Raw genomic sequence first — 22,112 nt, forward strand, 5'->3', positions numbered from 1 at the left:
AGGCTGGTTGCTGGGTAGCAAGGTTACTGATTACACAGGATTGTACAATCTTATCATGAGAGAACAGATTTTAAACAACTGTCAGAACCAATTGTTGCATCAGTGTGAGAAAGTGGCTCTGTATATACTGTTCCCTAATAGGTACAGGGTGTACAGAGTCCACAGTCCCCCAGAGGCTGATAGAGGTCAAAGTTAGGTATGACCTTACTCTCAAAAGTGGTAGCCTGGTCGAGCAGTAAGGCAGTACCAGAGGACAGTGTAAAGCATTTATTGTACACACTCAGTCAGCAAATGGTTTCACACACTCAATAACTGAACTCTAGGCCAATGATTTGTATATATAAAATATATGCTTGTTTTATTTTTAGAACCACAAAGGGGGTAAAAATATACTTTCTCAGAATGAGAGGTTGAATATAAATACTTTTGTTTCAAGCAATAAATTTGTGTAAACAGTCACAGTTGGTTGCAATAAACAATCCTATTTCCTAAACATACAATGCATTGAGCTCAATGGTAAATTCAGGTTATTTGTGATAAATTACTTTTTAGATTACTTTTGGAATTCCAGGTCTGGATCCTAGAACCAGCCTGGGGTCAGTATTCAGAATCAAGTGATGAAAGTCGACTTAATAACTGTAGTGATTTTTAAATAATATTTAGCTATTTCAAAAGTTAGCACTTAGAAAATATTTCACAGAAAACATTCAATGGATCTCTATGGCAAGAAATTCAAATTGCAGGTAGAGTACTTTATCGTTACTTTAGTAATCCAGGACTGGGTGCCTAGACCCAGGACTGGGGTCCTTATCAAAAGCAGGTAAGTAATTTCGTTTGCAGAAATAGTACGATTTTAAAAGAATATTTCAAATTTGCAAAAGTAGACACTTAGAAGAAATTTCACAGAAAAGCAGACAATGGTTTCCTATGGGAGAAAAATGAGTTAGAAGTAAGTATAGTTGTGAACACTTTTCAGAGTCGGGGCTGGGCACCAAGATCCAGCACTGGGAGCTCACCTAAGAGCAGGTGAGTAAATTCGTTTTTGTCACTTGGCTGATTTTTAGTGAATATTTGCAGTTTTGAAAAGTTCACACTTAGAAGATTTTTCAAGAAAAAGCCAGTCAATGTTACCCTATGAGGAAAATGAAGTTAGCGGTTTAAGGGTAAGTACTCGACTGGCAGAGTTGAAATTCCGGGCATAGACTCAGGGGTCCCCCAGTGTCAGGTAGGTACAGTTGGTTCACCCTCAGCGGTTTCAGGACGGCCGGGTGCAGAGTGAGTTAGGCCCACTGTTATCCTATGAGGGATAGGGGGGCCTTGGTTGGTGGCTGCTGTCTGGCAAGCCACGCGTCTGTGGGAGCTGGGCTCCTGGTCACTTACTCAGGGCAAGTGGGGAAGTAAGTTAGTGTAGAGAGTGCACTGCCAGGGCCACTCGGGCGGCTGGGTGCAGGGTGCTTTTGAGCCTTCGGGCGCTCAATGGAAGTCAATGGGAATGTTCCGGTTTGGAAAAAGGCTGCAGGCTCGGGGACGAGGATGTTTCCGGTGCCACCACCACTTCGAGGGGTAAGTTGGGTAGTTGTAGGTTAGGTGGGTACCCCGGGATTGGGCACAGGGGGCCGCAGGGCGCCGGGTGCAGGGGTGCCTTTTGACGTCGGGAATCTTACCCTCTGGTTGATCGCGGCTGGGGTGGCACTCGGTTCTGAGGCTGCAGGCTTCGTCCAGGATGTCGAGGGGGGTCCTTGGGTGCCGGACTCGGGGTCACAGTCGCCGTGGGGTCGTCCTCAGGGTCTTTGTCCACTCCGGTACTGGCCAGGCTTGGCTGGTGCAGAGTGTGTTGGGTCCGCGGTTCCGGGCTGCTGCCAGGAGTTAGGAATAGGTTTCTCGAGTAGAGCCTCTACTCATGGGAGTCCCAGGGAATCAGAGGTCAAAGGTAGCCAGGTCCTCCGGGGTTTTTGAGGTTGCTGGCCACAAGAGATGCCGCGCTGGAGCAGGAGCAGGTTCGAGGGTCGACAGGCCGGTAGGGCTGGGGCCAAAGCAGTTGGTGTCTTCCTCTTTTTAGCAGCTGCAGGGCAGGTCTTTTTTCTTCTTGCTCTTCTTGTAGGTTTCTATCTGGAATCTGGGGAAGGAAGGTTCAGGGGGCCCCTAAATACTAGATTTAGGGGCGTTACAGGTAGGTGAAGGCCAGGGACCAATGGGTCCTTGTCCTGGGGTGGGTACACCCCCTATCCTGCCTCTCTCCTGTGGGAGGAGGGCAGTAGCCTAATCCTGATAGGGTAGGGCCTCCCATCTTCAAGATGGCGAGAGCCCGGAGATGTGCTTCACCTCGCCTCCCCCACCTGAGGGGTGGGGTGGGCAGGCTGGCACATCCCCTGTCCTTGTATGGGGTTTCCGGCCAAGCTTCCTGCCAGAGTGGGGGGTTGCAGTGGCCTGGGGAAACTCCAACTGGCGGCATGCCTTTGAAGCTTCCCTTTGCTCATCCTGGGGGAGGAGATTTCTCACCTCACCCAGGATGTGCATTGTTGCAGGCCCGGGAGAGCAGGGGCTCTCCCACCCAGGGGTCCAGCAACGTGTCTGCTGTGTGGCAGCCTGGGCAGCCTCAGAGCAGACGTGGATTGTAGGTTAGCTGTAAGGGGGCATCTCTAAGATGCCCTCTGGGGTGCTTAGTACATTAAATCCCACACTGGCATCAGTGTGGGTTTAATGTGCTGAGAAGTTTGATACCAAACTTCCCAGTCTTCAGTGTTGCCATTATGGTGCTGTGGAGTTCGTGTTTGACGAGCTCTCAGCACCATGTACTTGTAAAAGGCAGCACTGTACTTGCAGTGCCCAGGAATGGACCTGGGTACTGTAGGGGCACAGGGCTCCTGCTCCTGTGCCCACACCATAGGCATAAGGCACCCAGCCATAGGGGTGGCTGACATATGCCTTGGCAGTATAGGTAATGGGCATGGCACACAGAGATGTGTGCCATGTCGACTCTTTGTTTTGTCCTGCACCCAGACACTCAGCCTGCAAAGGCAGTGTGTGTGTGTAAGGGTACAGGGCCTCTAAGGGTGGCACCGGGAGTGCTGCAGCCCTTAGAGGCCTTCCCTGGTCACAAGGCCCTGGGTACCTAGGGTACCATTTACCAGGGGCTGACATGTGGCCAGGGTTTGCCAATTGGGAGTTTGTGTGTTTTAAGGAAGGAACATAGGCCCTGGGCACCTGATTGGCAGGAGCCCAGGGCACAACAAGGAAAAGTGCATCAGCTATTAGGCAAAAAAAGGGGGGGTTACTGCAACAGAAACCCACTTTCTCACACAAGCCCCCCCCAGCCCAAAGGCCAGGAGACTTCTGCCAAAGCTGGGAGAGTCTACCTAGTCTTTCAGGCGAGGAAGAGTTGGGGAAGTGGTTTGAAAGTTGCAGGGCCTACTCTGCCTTACATCCTTCTGCCTAGGTCAATCCCTTTGGGGAGCTGGCCTGTCTTATTAGTTTCAGGACCTAACTCCCAAGGCTCCTCTCCTTGTCTTTTACTGTCCTGGTCCCATCTTTCTATTTTGGGTTTAGAGGTGTATACCTCGGTAGTTTCTAACTTAGCCAGGGCTAGGCCCAGCTTACCCACAGAGGCTACCCACAGCTTGAGCAACCCCACCATGACCAATAAGGTCAGGGGGCCTGACTTGCTATTTGGCAGGGGGTTAGGCCACCATGCCAAGGATAGGGCTGCCATGAAGGCTAACACCCAGCAGAGGCTGCTGACAGTTGTCAGTGCCCAGTACCATACCTTTAGCTCCTGACTGGCAAGTGAGGGGGCTATTTTATAGTTCTCTTTGGGTCCTGGCTGTTGGTCTGTTTGAGGATAGGGGGTCCTCACCCTTGGTAGGGAACACCCCTCCTCTACCCCTTGTTCTGCCACCTGAGGAGCCACTAATTCAGGCTGGACAGTTGCCTGACTAGTCAGGTCTTGCTGTTGGCTAGGGGGGGCTTTACCAGTGCCATTGTGGGAGTTTTCCCTTACTGGGATAGCATCTCCCTGGCTCTCTGGAACTGTGGCTAACAGTTGCCCACCTTTCCTACCCTGTTTCTTCTCATTCTTTTGGGACTCAGCTGCACTGACTGCAGGTTGAGCCCCCACAGGTTCTTTGGGCGAGGCCTGGCATTGGGCCAGCACCTCTCTTTGGCTCAGTTCCACATCTAAGTGATCATTCCCCAAGAGACAATCAAGGGGGAGGTTTTTACTGACTATCACTTTCCTCCATCTAAGGGACCCAGCTGTGGCTAGGGGCACTATAGCCACAGGCCTAACAGTGACTCCCCCTGGGACAGTTCTTACCCTTCTTGTTTCCCCTGAGACATATTGGTGTGGGAATACCAACCTGTCATGTACCACAGTGTGACTGGCACAGGTATCTCTCAGGGCAGTGGCCGGGATTCCATTCACCAGTAGGTGGTGGAAGTGTCTACTTCCTTCTGGGATCTCCAGCTTGCTTCTTGGGCCCATTCCCCAGTTGAAAGCTAGGAGGACTTCCTCATCTGAGGACCCTCCCTCCCAAGCTACACTGGCAACCCCTGGGGCTACACTTGTCACCCCTGGAGCTGTACTAGGAACCTTATTTTTAGGACAGCTAGAGTCCTGGGTGTGGTGTCCAGCCTTCTGACAGTTGAAACACCATATTCTGTTGGGATCCCAATTCTTACCTTGGTACCCTGGTTTAGTTTGTGAGGTGTCTTTGGGCCCACCCTCCTGGTCAGGTTTTTGGGGGGCTACCTGGGACTCCTTTCTTTTATCCACAAGGGGTTCACTCTCTTTCTTCTGGGGAGGTTTTGGGACCCCTTGGTTCTGGTCCCTCCCAGTGAACGTCCTAGTCACCCTAGTCTTGACCCAGTGGTCTGCTCTTTTTCCCAATTCTTGGGGGGATTTTAGACCTAGGTCTACCAAATGCTGATGCAACTTTTCATTTGTGCAGTTACTCAAAATATGTTCCTTCATGAATAAATTGTACAATCCAGTAAAATCCTGCACACCATGTCCAGCTAACCAACCATCCAGTGTCTTCACTGAGAAATCTACAAAATCAATCCAGGACTGGGTCTGGGTTTTGTGAGCCCCCCTGAATCTAATTCTATACTCCTCAGTGGTGAATCCAAATCCCTCAATCAGAGCTTTCTTCATGAGGTCATAGGATCCTGCTTCTGGCCCAGAGAGAGTCAGAAGCCTGTCCCTGCAGTTACCAGAGAACAGTTCCCACAGGAGTGCCCCCCAGAGAGGTTTCTTTACTTTCCTGATATCACAAGCCCTCTCAAAGGCTGTGAACCATTTGGTGATATCATCACCTTCCTCAAATTTAGGGACAATCCCTTTGGGGATTTTAAGGTCAGAAGTTTCCTCCCTATCCTTGTTTTTATTATTGCTGCCACCATTGATGGGTGCTAAACCCATCTCTCTCCTTTCCTTTTCTAGAGCCAGGAGCCTGGACTCTAGATCTATTCTTTTGGCCAGCCTCATAAGGCTGTCCTCTTCACTGGGGGGACCCCCAGTGTTGTCTCTGGGACCAGAGCCACCTGTGTGGTCTCTAGGTGCCCAGATGCTATGTCTTGAGTTGGAGGGTATGGGTGCCATCTCCTCCCTAGGGAATAGTATGGGGAGGTTGCTGTCCTCCTCCCCTGTTTCCCTTTCCTCATCTGACTGGCCATCACCATGTTCAGATGGGTGGTCTTTAGCATACTCAGCCAGGAGCTCCTGGAGCCCTTGTTTGGTTGGATGATGACCCATTTGTAAATTTTTGAGTTTACATAAGGACCTCAATTCCTTGAAAGACAAGTGTAAGTAAGGTGTGAGGTCGAGCTCCTCCACCAGGTCCATGTTATTATTATCACTAATAGCTGGGTTTGTTTGAGACATTCTAACCTGACAGTTCTAACCCTCTACCCTGACTATAGTGACTTTTATTTTTCTAAAATTCTAATGGGACTTAAGCAAGGCCCTAGCAAGACTTTTAGTAATTTTGGAAAAACCAATCAGAATTCTAAAGGCAATTTTTAAGAGCTCTGTCGTGTGATCAGATGGTAACCAAGTAGTCCAACAAATGCAAGTTTGTATCCCACCGCTGATCCACCAATGTGAGAAAGTGGCTCTGTATATACTGTTCCCTAATAGGTACAGGGTGTACAGAGTCCACAGTCCCCCAGAGGCTGATAGAGGTCAAAGTTAGGTATGACCTTACTCTCAAAAGTGGTAGCCTGGTCGAGCAGTAAGGCAGTACCAGAGGACAGTGTAAAGCATTTATTGTACACACTCAGTCAGCAAATGGTTTCACACACTCAATAACTGAACTCTAGGCCAATGATTTGTATATATAAAATATATGCTTGTTTTATTTTTAGAACCACAAAGGGGGTAAAAATATACTTTCTCAGAATGAGAGGTTGAATATAAATACTTTTGTTTCAAGCAATAAATTTGTGTAAACAGTCACAGTTGGTTGCAATAAACAATCCTATTTCCTAAACATACAATGCATTGAGCTCAATGGTAAATTCAGGTTATTTGTGATAAATTACTTTTTAGATTACTTTTGGAATTCCAGGTCTGGATCCTAGAACCAGCCTGGGGTCAGTATTCAGAATCAAGTGATGAAAGTCGACTTAATAACTGTAGTGATTTTTAAATAATATTTAGCTATTTCAAAAGTTAGCACTTAGAAAATATTTCACAGAAAACATTCAATGGATCTCTATGGCAAGAAATTCAAATTGCAGGTAGAGTACTTTATCGTTACTTTAGTAATCCAGGACTGGGTGCCTAGACCCAGGACTGGGGTCCTTATCAAAAGCAGGTAAGTAATTTCGTTTGCAGAAATAGTACGATTTTAAAAGAATATTTCAAATTTGCAAAAGTAGACACTTAGAAGAAATTTCACAGAAAAGCAGACAATGGTTTCCTATGGGAGAAAAATGAGTTAGAAGTAAGTATAGTTGTGAACACTTTTCAGAGTCGGGGCTGGGCACCAAGATCCAGCACTGGGAGCTCACCTAAGAGCAGGTGAGTAAATTCGTTTTTGTCACTTGGCTGATTTTTAGTGAATATTTGCAGTTTTGAAAAGTTCACACTTAGAAGATTTTTCAAGAAAAAGCCAGTCAATGTTACCCTATGAGGAAAATGAAGTTAGCGGTTTAAGGGTAAGTACTCGACTGGCAGAGTTGAAATTCCGGGCATAGACTCAGGGGTCCCCCAGTGTCAGGTAGGTACAGTTGGTTCACCCTCAGCGGTTTCAGGACGGCCGGGTGCAGAGTGAGTTAGGCCCACTGTTATCCTATGAGGGATAGGGGGGCCTTGGTTGGTGGCTGCTGTCTGGCAAGCCACGCGTCTGTGGGAGCTGGGCTCCTGGTCACTTACTCAGGGCAAGTGGGGAAGTAAGTTAGTGTAGAGAGTGCACTGCCAGGGCCACTCGGGCGGCTGGGTGCAGGGTGCTTTTGAGCCTTCGGGCGCTCAATGGAAGTCAATGGGAATGTTCCGGTTTGGAAAAAGGCTGCAGGCTCGGGGACGAGGATGTTTCCGGTGCCACCACCACTTCGAGGGGTAAGTTGGGTAGTTGTAGGTTAGGTGGGTACCCCGGGATTGGGCACAGGGGGCCGCAGGGCGCCGGGTGCAGGGGTGCCTTTTGACGTCGGGAATCTTACCCTCTGGTTGATCGCGGCTGGGGTGGCACTCGGTTCTGAGGCTGCAGGCTTCGTCCAGGATGTCGAGGGGGGTCCTTGGGTGCCGGACTCGGGGTCACAGTCGCCGTGGGGTCGTCCTCAGGGTCTTTGTCCACTCCGGTACTGGCCAGGCTTGGCTGGTGCAGAGTGTGTTGGGTCCGCGGTTCCGGGCTGCTGCCAGGAGTTAGGAATAGGTTTCTCGAGTAGAGCCTCTACTCATGGGAGTCCCAGGGAATCAGAGGTCAAAGGTAGCCAGGTCCTCCGGGGTTTTTGAGGTTGCTGGCCACAAGAGATGCCGCGCTGGAGCAGGAGCAGGTTCGAGGGTCGACAGGCCGGTAGGGCTGGGGCCAAAGCAGTTGGTGTCTTCCTCTTTTTAGCAGCTGCAGGGCAGGTCTTTTTTCTTCTTGCTCTTCTTGTAGGTTTCTATCTGGAATCTGGGGAAGGAAGGTTCAGGGGGCCCCTAAATACTAGATTTAGGGGCGTTACAGGTAGGTGAAGGCCAGGGACCAATGGGTCCTTGTCCTGGGGTGGGTACACCCCCTATCCTGCCTCTCTCCTGTGGGAGGAGGGCAGTAGCCTAATCCTGATAGGGTAGGGCCTCCCATCTTCAAGATGGCGAGAGCCCGGAGATGTGCTTCACCTCGCCTCCCCCACCTGAGGGGTGGGGTGGGCAGGCTGGCACATCCCCTGTCCTTGTATGGGGTTTCCGGCCAAGCTTCCTGCCAGAGTGGGGGGTTGCAGTGGCCTGGGGAAACTCCAACTGGCGGCATGCCTTTGAAGCTTCCCTTTGCTCATCCTGGGGGAGGAGATTTCTCACCTCACCCAGGATGTGCATTGTTGCAGGCCCGGGAGAGCAGGGGCTCTCCCACCCAGGGGTCCAGCAACGTGTCTGCTGTGTGGCAGCCTGGGCAGCCTCAGAGCAGACGTGGATTGTAGGTTAGCTGTAAGGGGGCATCTCTAAGATGCCCTCTGGGGTGCTTAGTACATTAAATCCCACACTGGCATCAGTGTGGGTTTAATGTGCTGAGAAGTTTGATACCAAACTTCCCAGTCTTCAGTGTTGCCATTATGGTGCTGTGGAGTTCGTGTTTGACGAGCTCTCAGCACCATGTACTTGTAAAAGGCAGCACTGTACTTGCAGTGCCCAGGAATGGACCTGGGTACTGTAGGGGCACAGGGCTCCTGCTCCTGTGCCCACACCATAGGCATAAGGCACCCAGCCATAGGGGTGGCTGACATATGCCTTGGCAGTATAGGTAATGGGCATGGCACACAGAGATGTGTGCCATGTCGACTCTTTGTTTTGTCCTGCACCCAGACACTCAGCCTGCAAAGGCAGTGTGTGTGTGTAAGGGTACAGGGCCTCTAAGGGTGGCACCGGGAGTGCTGCAGCCCTTAGAGGCCTTCCCTGGTCACAAGGCCCTGGGTACCTAGGGTACCATTTACCAGGGGCTGACATGTGGCCAGGGTTTGCCAATTGGGAGTTTGTGTGTTTTAAGGAAGGAACATAGGCCCTGGGCACCTGATTGGCAGGAGCCCAGGGCACAACAAGGAAAAGTGCATCAGCTATTAGGCAAAAAAAGGGGGGGTTACTGCAACAGAAACCCACTTTCTCACAATCAGCACCTTGTCGACTCGGATCTGACCTCTCCCCAAGAATTGGGAAAGAAGGCGGACAGATGGGTCAGAACAAGGGTCAAGCAGAACCAGAATCAGAACCAGGGTGGTCAGAAGAAAGCAGACCAGAAGGGTAACAAGAACGAACAAAATGACCAGAAGTCTTCGACAGGTCCCCAACAAACCAAAGAGGGTGGGGGTCAGGCTTCGCAGAAGAAGAAGACTCAAGAAGGCCAGTCAAAAAGGTGGTGCCAATACTGTAAAAGTAAGACTCACTGGTTTAGTGAGTGCACCAAGAAAGGAGGGCAAACTCCTGCCACTGCAGCCCCTAAGGCACCTGCACCCCCTAGTACAGTCAGCAGTGGTAGTGCGCCTCCCAAGGCATTAGTTGGGTTAACCTTGGGAACCGAGGGGAGTGACGACTTAGTCGGCACGCTCACTCAGGCCGTCCTTGTCTGTACAGGGGATATGGATATGTCCCCAGACGCCAGTCCCAATACTTTGGGCAAATACAGACAGACACCTTTGATAAATGGAAGAGTGGCTCAGGCCTACAGGGACACGTGTGCCAGTGTCACCATGGTGACGCCTAACTTCGTGGACCCTGGACAGATCATGCTAGGTACCAGTTACCTAGTGACCAATGCCAGCAACGTCACTACCAATCACAGTATGGCAGTTGTTGATTTCTCCTGGGGAGGGGTAAGTGGCCCGAAAAAGGTTGTGGTTAGTTCAGACCTCCCCGTAGAATGTCTGTTGGGCAATGATTTGGAAACGTCACAATGGTCAGAGGTGGAGCAGAGGACTCACATGGAGATGTTAGGCTTGCCAGCACATGTCCTTGCTGTGACCAGGTCACAGGCCAAAAGATGCCCCACTGAACCGGTGCTGGATCCTGGAAGAACGGACCAGGCACCTTCCAAGAAAAGGAGCAGTAAGGGTAAGGCTTCGCCTTCCCCCTTGCCCCAGGTCGTGGATCAAGTCTCCGAGGAGGCTGACCTTAAAGAACTGAGGGAAACTGAGCCGCAAGAGCTTGAACCTGGTCAGGTTGAGTTTCTGGGCTCAGGGGGACCCTCCAGGGAAGACCTGGGGAAGGCACAGTTAGACTGCCCCTCCCTTGAACCCCTCAGACAGCAGGCCGCTGCTGAGGCTGCAGGGAACGCCACAGGTACCCACAAAGTGTACTGGGACGATGGACTCCTGTACTCCGAGGCAAGAGACCCCAAACCTGGTGCGACCAGGAGGTTGGTCATCCCCTTGTCTCTGAGAGGTTTCCTTCTCACCTTGGCCCACGAGATTCCCCTTGCAGGTCACTTAGGCCAGAATAAGACTTGGGACAGACTTGTTCCACACTTTCACTGGCCCCACATGTCCGAAGATACGAAGGAGTTTTGCCGCTCCTGTGTCACTTGCCAAGCCAGTGGTAAGTCAGGTGGCACGACAAAGGCCCCCCTCATACCACTGCCAGTGGTGGGGGTACCCTTTGAACGGGTGGGGAATCGACATTGTCGGACCAATGGAACCCCAGACAGCATCAGGGCACAAGTTCATACTGGTGGTGGTGGACCACGCCACCAGGTATCCTGAAGCTATTCCCCTTAGGACCACTACAGCACCTGTGGTGGCACGGGCCCTACTTGGAGTGTTCTCCAGAGTGGGCTTCCCTAAGGAGGTCGTCTCAGACAGAGGTGCAAACTTCATGTCGGGATATCTGACTGCTATGTGGAAGGAATGTGGTGTCAACTACAAGTTCACCACACCCTATCACCCACAATGCAATGGGCTGGTTGAGAGATTCAACCGGACCCTAAAAGGGATGATTCACGGACTACCTGAAAAGCTTCGGCGGAGATGGGATGTCCTGATACCCTGCCTCTTGTTCGCCTACAGAGAGGTCCCACAGAAGGGGGTTGGCTACAGCCCTTTCGAGCTTCTGTTCGGACATCCTGTAAGGGGACCCCTTTGTTTGGTAAAGGAAGGATGGGAGAGACCTCTCAGAAAGCCGGCATCAAACATTGTGGACTATGTGCTCGGTCTCCGCTCGCGGATGGCGGAGTACATGGAAAAGGCGTCTAAAAACCTGGAGGCGAGCCAAGAATTACAGAAAGCTTGGCACGACCAAAAGGCTGTCCTGACTGTGTACCAGCCTGGACAGAAGGTGTGGGTGCTGGAGCCAGTGGCCCCAGCAGCACTCAAAGACAAATGGTCTGGGCCCCACACGATCATTGAGCAAAAGGGAGAGGTCACCTACTTGGTAGACCTGGGAACTCCTCGGAGCCCCCACAGGGTGCTCCATGTAAACAGGCTCAAGGCATATGTCGACAGGGAGGGCATGGGCTTGCTCATGGCCACAGATGAGGGACAGGAGGAGGAGAGTGACCCTCTCCCAGACCTGCTCTCTCAGAACCCTGACGATGGATCAGTAGATGGTGTTGTCTTTTGTGGCAGCCTCTCTGGACATCAACAAGAGGATTGTAAACAGGTTCTTCAATCCTTTCGACATATGTTCTCTCTGACACCCAGTCAGACCAAGTGGTGTACCCATGAGGTCGACACTGGGGACAGTCTGCCCGTCAAGAGTAAAATCTATCGGCAACCTGATCATGTCAGAGACTGCATCAAGACAGAGGTGCAGAAAATGTTGGAGCTGGGAGTCATTGAACCCTCGGACAGCCCCTGGGCTAGTCCCGTAGTGCTCGTGCCGAAACCTCACACCCAGGGCGGTAAGAAAGAGATGAGGTTCTGCGTGGACTACAGAGGTCTCAATGCAGTCACTAAGACTGACGCCCACCCGATACCAAGAGCAGACGAACTTATCGACCGGTTGGCCTCGGCCAGCTACTTAAGTACGTTTGACCTGACAGCTGGGTATTGGCAAATCAGGTTAGCTGAGGAGGCCAAGCCCAAAACAGCATTTTCTACCCCGGGTGGGCACTATCAGTTCGTGGTAATGCCCTTTGGGTTGAAAAATGCACCTGCCACCTTCCAAAGGCTGGTGAATCGAGTTCTCACTGGGTTGGACGACTTCTGTGCGGCGTATCTGGACGATATCGCTGTCTTTAGCTCCACCTGGGAGGATCACCTGGTCCACCTGAGGAAAGTGTTAGAGGCCCTGCAGAAGGCAGGCCTCACTATCAAGGCCACCAAGTGCCAGATAGGGCAGACACAGGTTGTATACCTGGGCCACCTTGTAGGTGGAGGCCAGGTTCAACCATTGGAGAGCAAAATACAGGCCATCCAGGACTGGGCTCCTCCAACCACCCAGACTCAGGTTCGAGCTTTCTTGGGCCTGACTGGTTATTACCGGAAATTTGTCAGAAATTATGGATCCATTGTGACCCCGCTAAACGACCTGACAAGTAAAAAGATGCCAAAAAAAGTACAGTGGACAGCAAGCTGTCAGAAGGCATTCGATGACCTAAAGCAGGCCATGTGCACAGCACCTATCCTAAAGAGTCCAGACTACTCCAAACCATTCATTGTCCAAACAGACGCTTCGGAGCTGGGTGTGGGAGCTGTTCTATCGCAACTGAATTTTGATGGTCATGACCAGCCCATAGCTTTTATTAGCAGGAGGCTGACCCCCAGAGAGAAGAATTGGTCAGCTATTGAGAGGGAGGCCTTTGCTGTGGTTTGGGCCCTGAAGAAGTTGAGGCCATACTTGTTTGGCACTCACTTCAAGATTCAGACCGACCATAAGCCCCTCTTGTGGCTAAATCAAATGAAGGGTGAAAACCCCAAACTACTTAGGTGGTCCATTTCCCTACAGGGGATGGACTTCACAGTGGAGCATAGACCTGGCACTGATCATGGCAATGCAGATGGGCTCTCCAGGTATTTCCACTTAGAGCAAGAAGACTCACCTGGTCAAGGTTAGCTTATTGTCCCAAAGTTTGGGGGGGGGGTCATGTAGGAGAGTAGGGTCTGCAATCCTATGATCACCCAGATTTTTTTGCTTTTGCTTCATTGGTTTACGACTTTCTCCGGCTGTGGGCCTGCCAATCAGACCCACAGCCTAGCTGTTCTCTCTCGAAATTAACACACATGTACGTTAGGTGCATCCACTAATTGGAACTGGGCCGCCTTGTCAGTCCCTGTCTCAGCATACCACAGGTATCCAGGGCATCGGTGTACCCAGGGCCTACCAGGGGCTGAAGCATGTATTATGCCACCCCTGGAATGGCCGCCCAAATCTGACACAACTGGCTGCACGACAGCTGGGGCCACGTGGTGTAATCACCCGTTGCTGTAGGTGTAGTATTCCTACACCTAAACCCTAACATGGACACATGGGTTCCTATCAGTCACTCCTATGGCAGGCCTTATCAATCCTGAAGGCAGAGTGCAGGGGATCATGTGGGACGGTGCTCTGGCGCGAGCTGAGCCCGTCGACGGCTTGTGGAACCAAGTCCTAATAGCCGTTCCATGGTGACGCGGGCCAACTACTTTTAATGCCTTATAATCCTAGCGGTTATTTGCTAACTTTGGCCTCGCATCACCTACACATGTCGAGTAAGGTGTCATACGAATGGGAATACGAACCCCTCGCCAGTCCGGGTGACGGGGTTGGCATTCCCCCCCTTTTAGAGGGACACGACATGGAAGTAACCTTGAACCCCGGTTAAAGTTGACTCAAGCCTCAGCATCACAAAATGGATGCTGCCACCAGACACAAGTCTGACCTCCCGCTGCTGGGGGACCTTCCAGCAAAGGGAGCTTGGACAAAGGGTTTCCTGTCGAGGGCGGTGTTAGCACCGTCCCAGACAGGGTTTGTGTATCCCAGGTGGGCAGGGCTGAAAGGAAGGTGACTGCAAGTGGCACCCCGGTGCTCACTGTGCATAGCCCGGCTCAAACCAGTTTCGGGGGCACACCGGCCCCTGAGCTGGCGCGAAGCCAGACAAAGGATAGGGGTGTAACCACCCCCCTCCTGGCTCCACCCATAGGTAGAACCTAGTCACGGGCCAGCCCCTTTTCTTAGAATAAAGGTAGGAGCGAGTCCCCTTCCCAAATTGGATAATCAGATAATCGGATACCTCCGAATCACGAACCACTTTCCACGAAAGGAACTCTTGACTATTTCTGAAGACTCTCCCTTGTGGCTAAGGAGTAGCCACCCTGCACCAGCAGGCACCACCTAAGCGCTTGCGGTTTGCTGTAAGTCTCTCCTACGGATCAAGACTGCCCAGCTCGACGAGACCCGAGTTCCCTGCCATCTCTGACCTTTTACCTCCCTCATCAGCTCAGCTGAGAGTCGTAGGTGTGACGAGACCTGCGGGACCGGCTATCTTCAGGACCTGCACGACGCTTATCTAGCACGCCCACCGAGGGACCCTCGAGTGAGTGCACCTAGGGTTGAGAAACCCTAAACCCTGAGCAGCTCCAGCATCGAAGTCTGTCTCCCCAGCATCCACGAGATCTGCGTGGGGGCCCTTCCGCTCCTTGCTGTTCACCGCGTTGTCCGACCACTTGCCGACCGGCTTGTGGCCCGCTTCACGACGCACCACGTTTTGTTTCATCACTAGTCTGGTTGCTCCAGACTGGCTCTTGCTCCCCTTCAACAGAGGAGTACCCCGGACCCTCCTGGTCCACTCCCGACGCCATCTTGACTCCCCCGCTTGGGTGGCCACTGCCAAGATCCGCTGCCCCTTCCTGGGCCCAGCATCATCGACAGCAGACACCTTCGTGGGACAGCTCGCCCTCCATCCTGGTCGCCGCCGCGCCTCCTGGTCCGAGGAACAGCCGAGTCCGACGTCACCCACTCACCTGGTCGAGGTGACTTCCGCCGGTACCCTCCTGGAACCCACACGATCGCTGGCTAGCGGTTGAGAACTGAGTCCCCTCTGCTTTCAGGTTTCCTTCACCACCGATCCAGGCTTGGATCGCTCTGAACATCGTCACTGGTCGCCTGCCAGCAACTTCTTCTTTCAGGCTCCTGAGACTACACGAGTACTCCCGACATCTTGACGAACTTCACGCAGCCGCAGCCTCCGGGCTAGGTAACTCGAGCATCTCGGTGCTCCATCGCAGGTTCGCTCTACAAGTGTCCAGTTCCTTTTTCGTTTAGTCCCGCTGATCGGATCACTCCGGGATCAGTATCTCCAGACTCTAACCATTCGCATTTCACTGTTAGTGTAGGTGGTTTCTCGTGCCCCTCGGGCATTTGTGTAAATTGTGCAACTGAAGTATTTTCCTAAGAGTTTTGTAGTGTGCTTAGCTCCCTGACTCATAAAGAGCCAGGGTAGTCCTGTTATAAATAAATATCCTTTATTTTCATAACAACTTGTGTGGTGTCCTTTCACTTGGTGTTCAAGGGGTATATGTGATGGTAAACAGCTGGCTTAACACGCCCTCTAGAGTTTAGCCTAAGACTGCTCGTATCCACGCTACTAGGATAGCTGGTCTAAAAGGTTGACTTACAACCAATCATCAATAAGGGTCGTTTGGAATGATACACAGTGATCACTAGAATAGTGAGCACTACATATCAGGCCAACTTCTCACACCGTGAACCTTGCACACTCTGCACCCGCCAATCCTGGTCTGTGCCGGAGTGAACAAAGACCCAGAGTACGTCCCCCCGGCGACTGTGAACCCAAATCCGGCACCCAAGGACTCACCTCGATGCTCCCGACGACGCCTGCAGCCTCAGGGACACCCCCAACTGCGGTCAACAGAGGGTAAGATTTCCCGACACCAAAAGGCACCTCTGCACCCGGCGCCTTCAGCCCCCTGTGCCCGACTCTGGGGTACCTATTTATCCTCCAACTAACCAACTTAACTCTCAAAGTGGTGGTGGCACCTGAAGAATCTTCGTCCCCGAGCTTGCAGCCTTTGTTGGTCCTGGAGCTTTCCCATTGAGCGCCCGAAGGCTCAAAAGCACCCTGCACCCAGCCGCCCGAGTGGGCCTGGCAGTGCAACTTCTACTCCTACCTACTTCCCCATTTTCCCTGAGCAAGTGACCAGGAGCCCAGCTCCCACAGCCGCGTGGCCGGCTAGTCAGCAGCCACCAAACAAGGCCTCCCTGCCTCCCATAGGAGAACATTGGGCCTAACCCACTCAGCACCCGGACGCCTCGGTGTCGCTGAGGGTGTAACAACTGTACCTACCTGACCCTGGGAGAATCCCCCCCCCTCCCCCCATGTAATCGTACCAACTGTCACAATTTAATTACTTACCGGTTTTAGATTGAGGTCCCAGTACTGAGTCTAGGAGCCCAGTACTGGATTACAAAAGTAACGAGGAGGATTAGCTACTTACCTGTAATCCTAGTTCTCATCCAGGGGTATACTCATCAAAGTCATAATCTATGCAGTGGCGCGAGGGGGCTTGGAAGGTGGTGTTTGGATAAATTCCAAAGTATGGCAGCATAGAATGATCTTAAGCATCAAACACTCCGATGTTATTTACTGCCAGTTGTGGAGGTAATTTGAAATTCTGCCTCCCACTGATGTCGCAGGAGGAGAAGGGACAGTAGTCAGAGCCAGCAAGCTGCTATTGACGCTAAGAGGCGTTCCTCCCCTGGCATCCTGGTCTTCCTCGGTTGTTCGATCGCGAGAAAGAAGATTGATTTTGACGCTGGTTGTAGTTCGGCCGGTAGAATTGTGACGGCGAACCATACGAATAATACCGCGGCTGTTGGTATCCTCCTCTGTACGTGGTGTTACCTCTCCCTCTTGTTCCTCAGAAGGGAACCTTGCGGTACTGCAGAGTCGCTATGGATCTGGTGGTTTCCGTATCCTTTTTAATACCCTGGAGTGCATCATCCACATGCATGCCAAAGATCGCTTCCCCCAAAGGGAAGATCCAAGATCTGGTTTTGGACCCCAGGACAGAATCACGTAGCCCGCAACCAACCTTCCAGACGAAGGACAGCAGCGTTAGCCAGGGAGCGGAATGCAGTCGTTGCAATGTCCACTGCACAGACAAGGACTTCCGCAGATGTTATCTCGCCCTTTTGAAGAATCTTTTTAGCTTCCTTCTTCCCATCTTCTGGCAACTGGTCCAGATAGGGGAAAAGGTCACACCACATTTGGCGTTTGTAGCAGCCAAGTATAGCTAAGGCCTTCACAGCAGCCCTGATCAACAGGCAGGACATGGAGGAAAATCTCTTGCCCGCATTATCAAGGAATCAGCCCTCTTTATCCGGAGGAGTCATGAGGGGAGCAGACGGATTCTTGGACTTCCTCTGGGCAGCTTGAGAGATGACAGAGTCCGGTTTAGGCTGGCTGACCAAACAGGCCGGGCTATCATCTGGAGCCTTATATTTTTTTCTCCAGGCGAGGTAGTACCGGCATGACCGTGGCTGGATTTTGCATCACTTTTAATCCTTCATCCCAGACGTGACCAATAATAGGTATTGATTGGACAGACTTCTTGTAAGGCTCCTTAAAGTCATAAAGGAAACACTCCGACTGCACCGTGGACATGGGCAGTTGGTATTTTAGCCGTTCGCGCCATCAAATTATGGAAACCCCCTATGTCCACAGGAGGGGAATCAACAGGTGCTGGCGAAGGAGAAGCCGGATCAGGAATGACAGTCATCCCATTCTGTGTCTGGATCCGGTATGTCAGTTGCCCTGGTCCTCAGAGGTGTCATCCTAAACAAGAGACACGATAGGTGGTGCATTCTGGGCCATAGGCATCGGCTGAGGCAATTGAGGGGTGGGAGGGTGAGAATGAGGAACAGAAAAGAAGTGGCTACACACCTTAAGCCGGAGACTGCGTTGCATATCTCTTCCTATAGTCCAGAAGCATAGACGGCAAGTCTGCTAGTAGTGAGGAAGGCATAGAAACCATCTCCTGTTGGTAGTCCTCCTGATAGTCTGAGGAAGGATCATAGCGCTGTTCAACGTATTCCACGTCAGAATCTGTGTCCCGACACTTGACAAGTAACTGAGAAGGGCTGTCCGCGTAGCCAAACGGATCATCCTCCCCAGAACCCTCTTCTTCAAGGAGAATGCAGTCAACCTCTTGGGAGAAGTCATCGTAGGTGTAATCTGGTGCTTGACCGAAATAGAAATTTTTTCCATCGTAGACATGAGAATCGTCAGAAATGGACGTCGTCGAGACAGTCATCACCACAGCAGTCGCTGTCGACATGCAAGCAGTCGTTGACAACCTCGCCGACACCATAAACGATGACATAGCCACCACTGGCGTCGACGAGGAACCCTGAAGCGCCAGCGACGATGAAATCGGTTGACGAGCCCGTCGACAGAGCCGAAGGAGAACACTGTACCTTTGAAGATTATTGACGGAGTCGTCGTAGACGATGAGAATTTCTCCACAGTTTTTACCTCAGAATAGAGTGAATAGGGCTTTTTGAAAGTCTTTGGAGCCGTAGGAGAAGATGGAGGAACAGAGCTGGATTTCCACGCAGACATCACTCCTTTCGATAGTCCTTCCCTCCTTTACACCTTGGTGAGGAGATTCACCAGGACTACGCCTTTCAGACCTATGAGAGGTCTTTAAGGCATTACCAGGACGTTCTTCAGAAGGCAAAGGAGACACTCTACCCCTTTTTAAAGACCTAGAAGTTGAAGCAGAAGATCCCTCCACACTGTCACTGGATACAGGTTCCTTTCTTGACTTGAGTTTCTGGAGCCAGGTTAGCAGACGCCCTTCACGGTCTCGCAGAGTCTTCGTGGAAAAAGTGTGACATATTTTACAGTCTGCTGCCATATGGTCTGGGTACAGACAGTAAATACAATCTTTGTGTTTGTCCTCTACATATACCCTCTTAGCACAGGTGGCACAGGCTGTAAAGAGGGCTTTCTTCTCCTTATCAGACATCTTGACACGAAGTCCAAGCAGGTTTTGAAGAAAAAAACAGCAGGAAAAAAAATAAAAAAATAAAATAAAAAAAAAATCTAGAATTCAGGTTAACAGAAAAAAACTGAGCAGACCTCAGTGGAGACTTCCTCGCACAACATGCGGTAGAAAATCTGAGGTTCTGAGCTTCTCCCAGGAGGGTTCTAAGGGGTGAGGCCAATCTGATTGGTTATTCACTTTATTTGGTCTATTACAAAAAGAGGTGGATAGGTTGGAAAACAAGAATGGGCCTAGGCCTAGTTTCTGTTTTGGTAATGGTTTCTATTGCTATTTTATGTATACCGGGGACTCCCATTCCGACGACGGGGAATGATACAAGCATGGGAATATATGAAAGTTCCAATACTGGAGTAACATGACTGGTTAGGTCTTCTGTAATTAGAAGGCTCTTGGAGTTCTGGATCTACCTCATGAAGACCTAACACTCCAGACAAACAGAGTGCATCTGTAGAAGGCAGTGGCAAAGCTCTTGCTGGCAACAAAGGTGTTGCAAGGAAAATAGGACGGGGCCTAGCAGAGATACAGTGAATGCCTATGCTATGAAGTGTGAGCTGATGAAGAGGATTAGGGTTACTACTGCCGTCACCTCTGGACAGCGAGTAAGACTTGCAGTAGACTGGTGTGCCTGGTACTCTTATTCATCCTACGGACCCATTTCGCAGATAAGCGGTGAGATCTGCTGGAAGAAGATTTCCCCAAGTCTTAAAAATGAAGATACATTTTTTTTTAATGTCAGAATATGGAAAAATTTGCAGACCGTCTCTAAAGACAACGAGAAAAGTTCTTTGGGGTGTGGTGTTTTCGAAAGAGACCTTAAAAACGGTCAAGCTCAGTGCTCCAAGATTCTATTAGCAGGGGCCAGAAAAAACATATGTACACAGTATAAATAGGATATAGAATACTGGTGGCACTCTCTTCAAGTCTTACAGGCTTTGGCCTACTACGCTACATTAACACTATCTGGGAAAAAAAATTGGGCAAGTTTAGTCACATTTCTAGTTTAAAATAAAATAGTAGTCCCGTGCAGACAAATTATTCCTGGAGACGGCCATCATAGTGGCCAAACGAGATATTGCCTAGACACAACCTGACACCCCCCCCCCACACACAAAAAAGCTAGATGGCACAGAGAGGTGGACTGGTGCGCTGCCCAAAAGAAACCTTTGAGACCAGGGGTATGGGGTAAGTGGACTGATCAAATGGGTTGACGGGGTCTGCAAGGGTGGACTTTCTTTTCGCTATGTCAAATGCTTGATCATTATGCTTACTGTATGATTCCAAACAGATGCTCTCATTTCCAATATGCAAACCTGTATATTGTGCTGTCACAGCTAACTTTTCTTTGTTTTCTATAATCAATAAAGTGGATTATCAAAAATAAAAAGTAATACAGGTGAAGACTGATCAATAGTCTTATAGGTGGTTTTAAAATGCTTTCTTGAAGAAAAAAATCCTTTAAAAAAAAACTTAAATAGCTAGATACATTCATATTTTTGGTTAAAAAAATGCTTCAGGATTCGTTGCACAGACAAGGCAAATATGTACTTAAGACTAATAAAGGTGGTCTCTGAAGGAGAAATGCGGTCTAGTCTCTAACTATGGAAGAGTCAGTAATCTGTATACAAAAATCAAAAAAACAAACAGCATTAATTTAGTCTAGATATCAGATTTCTTTTATCATCTTTATAAAACCTCAGAGGCCTTGCAAATACAATTAACAACAATTTACAAACATAGTTACCTTTTTTTGAGTTGGACTGATTCTTTTTAGTTGTGCTGCTATCTGCTTTCTTAACATGAGCAGACTTGACATTTTTTTTGCCTTTTGGAGTAGTTTTGGGAGCTCTTTTACGTTTTGGTTTCTCTTTTTCTTTTTCTTTTTCCTTCTCCTTCTCCTTCTTTGCTTTCTTCTTAGGGGGCTATTAAAAGAAACAAAATGCATCAAAAAGAAAAACTATTGCTCAAAACAGGCCAAAAGAATTTAAAGGCAGCTTAAAGTACAAATAGTCCTAATTAAAAAGTACATTTCTGAAAATTATAACATCCACATATATTTCAGTAACATTTCAAGGAAAACCTGGTTCATAAATAGGCCACATTTACTACGAATATATAATTTTTCCACAAACCATATCTCTGAACTGGTGTGCAATATTTAAAAAGGAAAAGTTGCTGGGAAAGAGCAAGCCTAAGTAAACATAAAAAAAAAAACATGCAAAATTGCATATCACACATCCCAACCACACCGGAAAGCTGTATGTCGACACCAAACTTTTCATTAAATGGCTCACTGACTGCAACGCGCACTGCTACCACAAGAATTAAGACCTACAAAAACAACTAACAACCAAGCTGTTACACAAACTAACCCTGGGAGCGCCTCTGCAAACAACTTGAGAAAACGGAGACTCTGCAAAAACACCATTGCAAGATTCACATACAAAGACGCTCTCAACCTCTACCATCAACGTTGAAAAGCAAAGTAGAAGACTTCACACTTAAAATGTTTTCCACAGAAAAACAGTAAATGCAGTTCTATGAGAGAAAAACAGGTTATCAATATAAAGGGGAGTAATCTGTTGCGAGTTGGGTTTCTGGGGTTAGAACCAGGGTTCCCCCAGGGTCAAGGAGGCACTCAAAGAACACCCTCAGCGGCACTAGGGTGGCCGGGTGCTGAGGTCCAATTTTAGCAAATGGGGTTAAGGGGGCTCCAGTTGGTGGCTGCTTGCAGGAACGCCACTTTGATGTGGGAGTAAAGCTCCTAAGGTTTAGCTCAGGGCAACGGGGAATCCGATTTAGCACACAAAGTGCACCCTCAGGGGTGGCCGGGTGCCGATTTTGCGTCTGGTGCCCTGTTTTCAATGGGAGCTGCTGTGCCGCAGATGGTGTACCTGGGCTGTGATGTGAAAGAAGGGAGACAAATCCTCTGTGCGCGCAAGGAAGGATGCCATCCATCGAAGAGCATTGTCTTGGATTTCGATCTGTTG

General features: G+C 50.0%; 1 protein-coding gene across 1 annotated transcript in view; it reads right to left on the reverse strand.

Moving 5' to 3' along the window:
- Positions 1-22,112, reverse strand: part of DEK (DEK proto-oncogene) — a 262,255-nt gene that overhangs the window by 124,385 nt on the left and 115,758 nt on the right. The window contains exon 8 of the mRNA XM_085607095.1: positions 20,867-21,044. Within this exon, the coding sequence (XP_085463221.1) occupies positions 20,867-21,044 (178 nt within the window). The remainder of the gene's footprint in view (positions 1-20,866; positions 21,045-22,112) is intronic.

The sequence above is a fragment of the Triturus cristatus genome, chromosome 5_2 (genome assembly GCF_964204655.1).
Source record: "Triturus cristatus chromosome 5_2, aTriCri1.1, whole genome shotgun sequence".
NCBI lineage: Eukaryota > Metazoa > Chordata > Amphibia > Caudata > Salamandridae > Triturus > Triturus cristatus.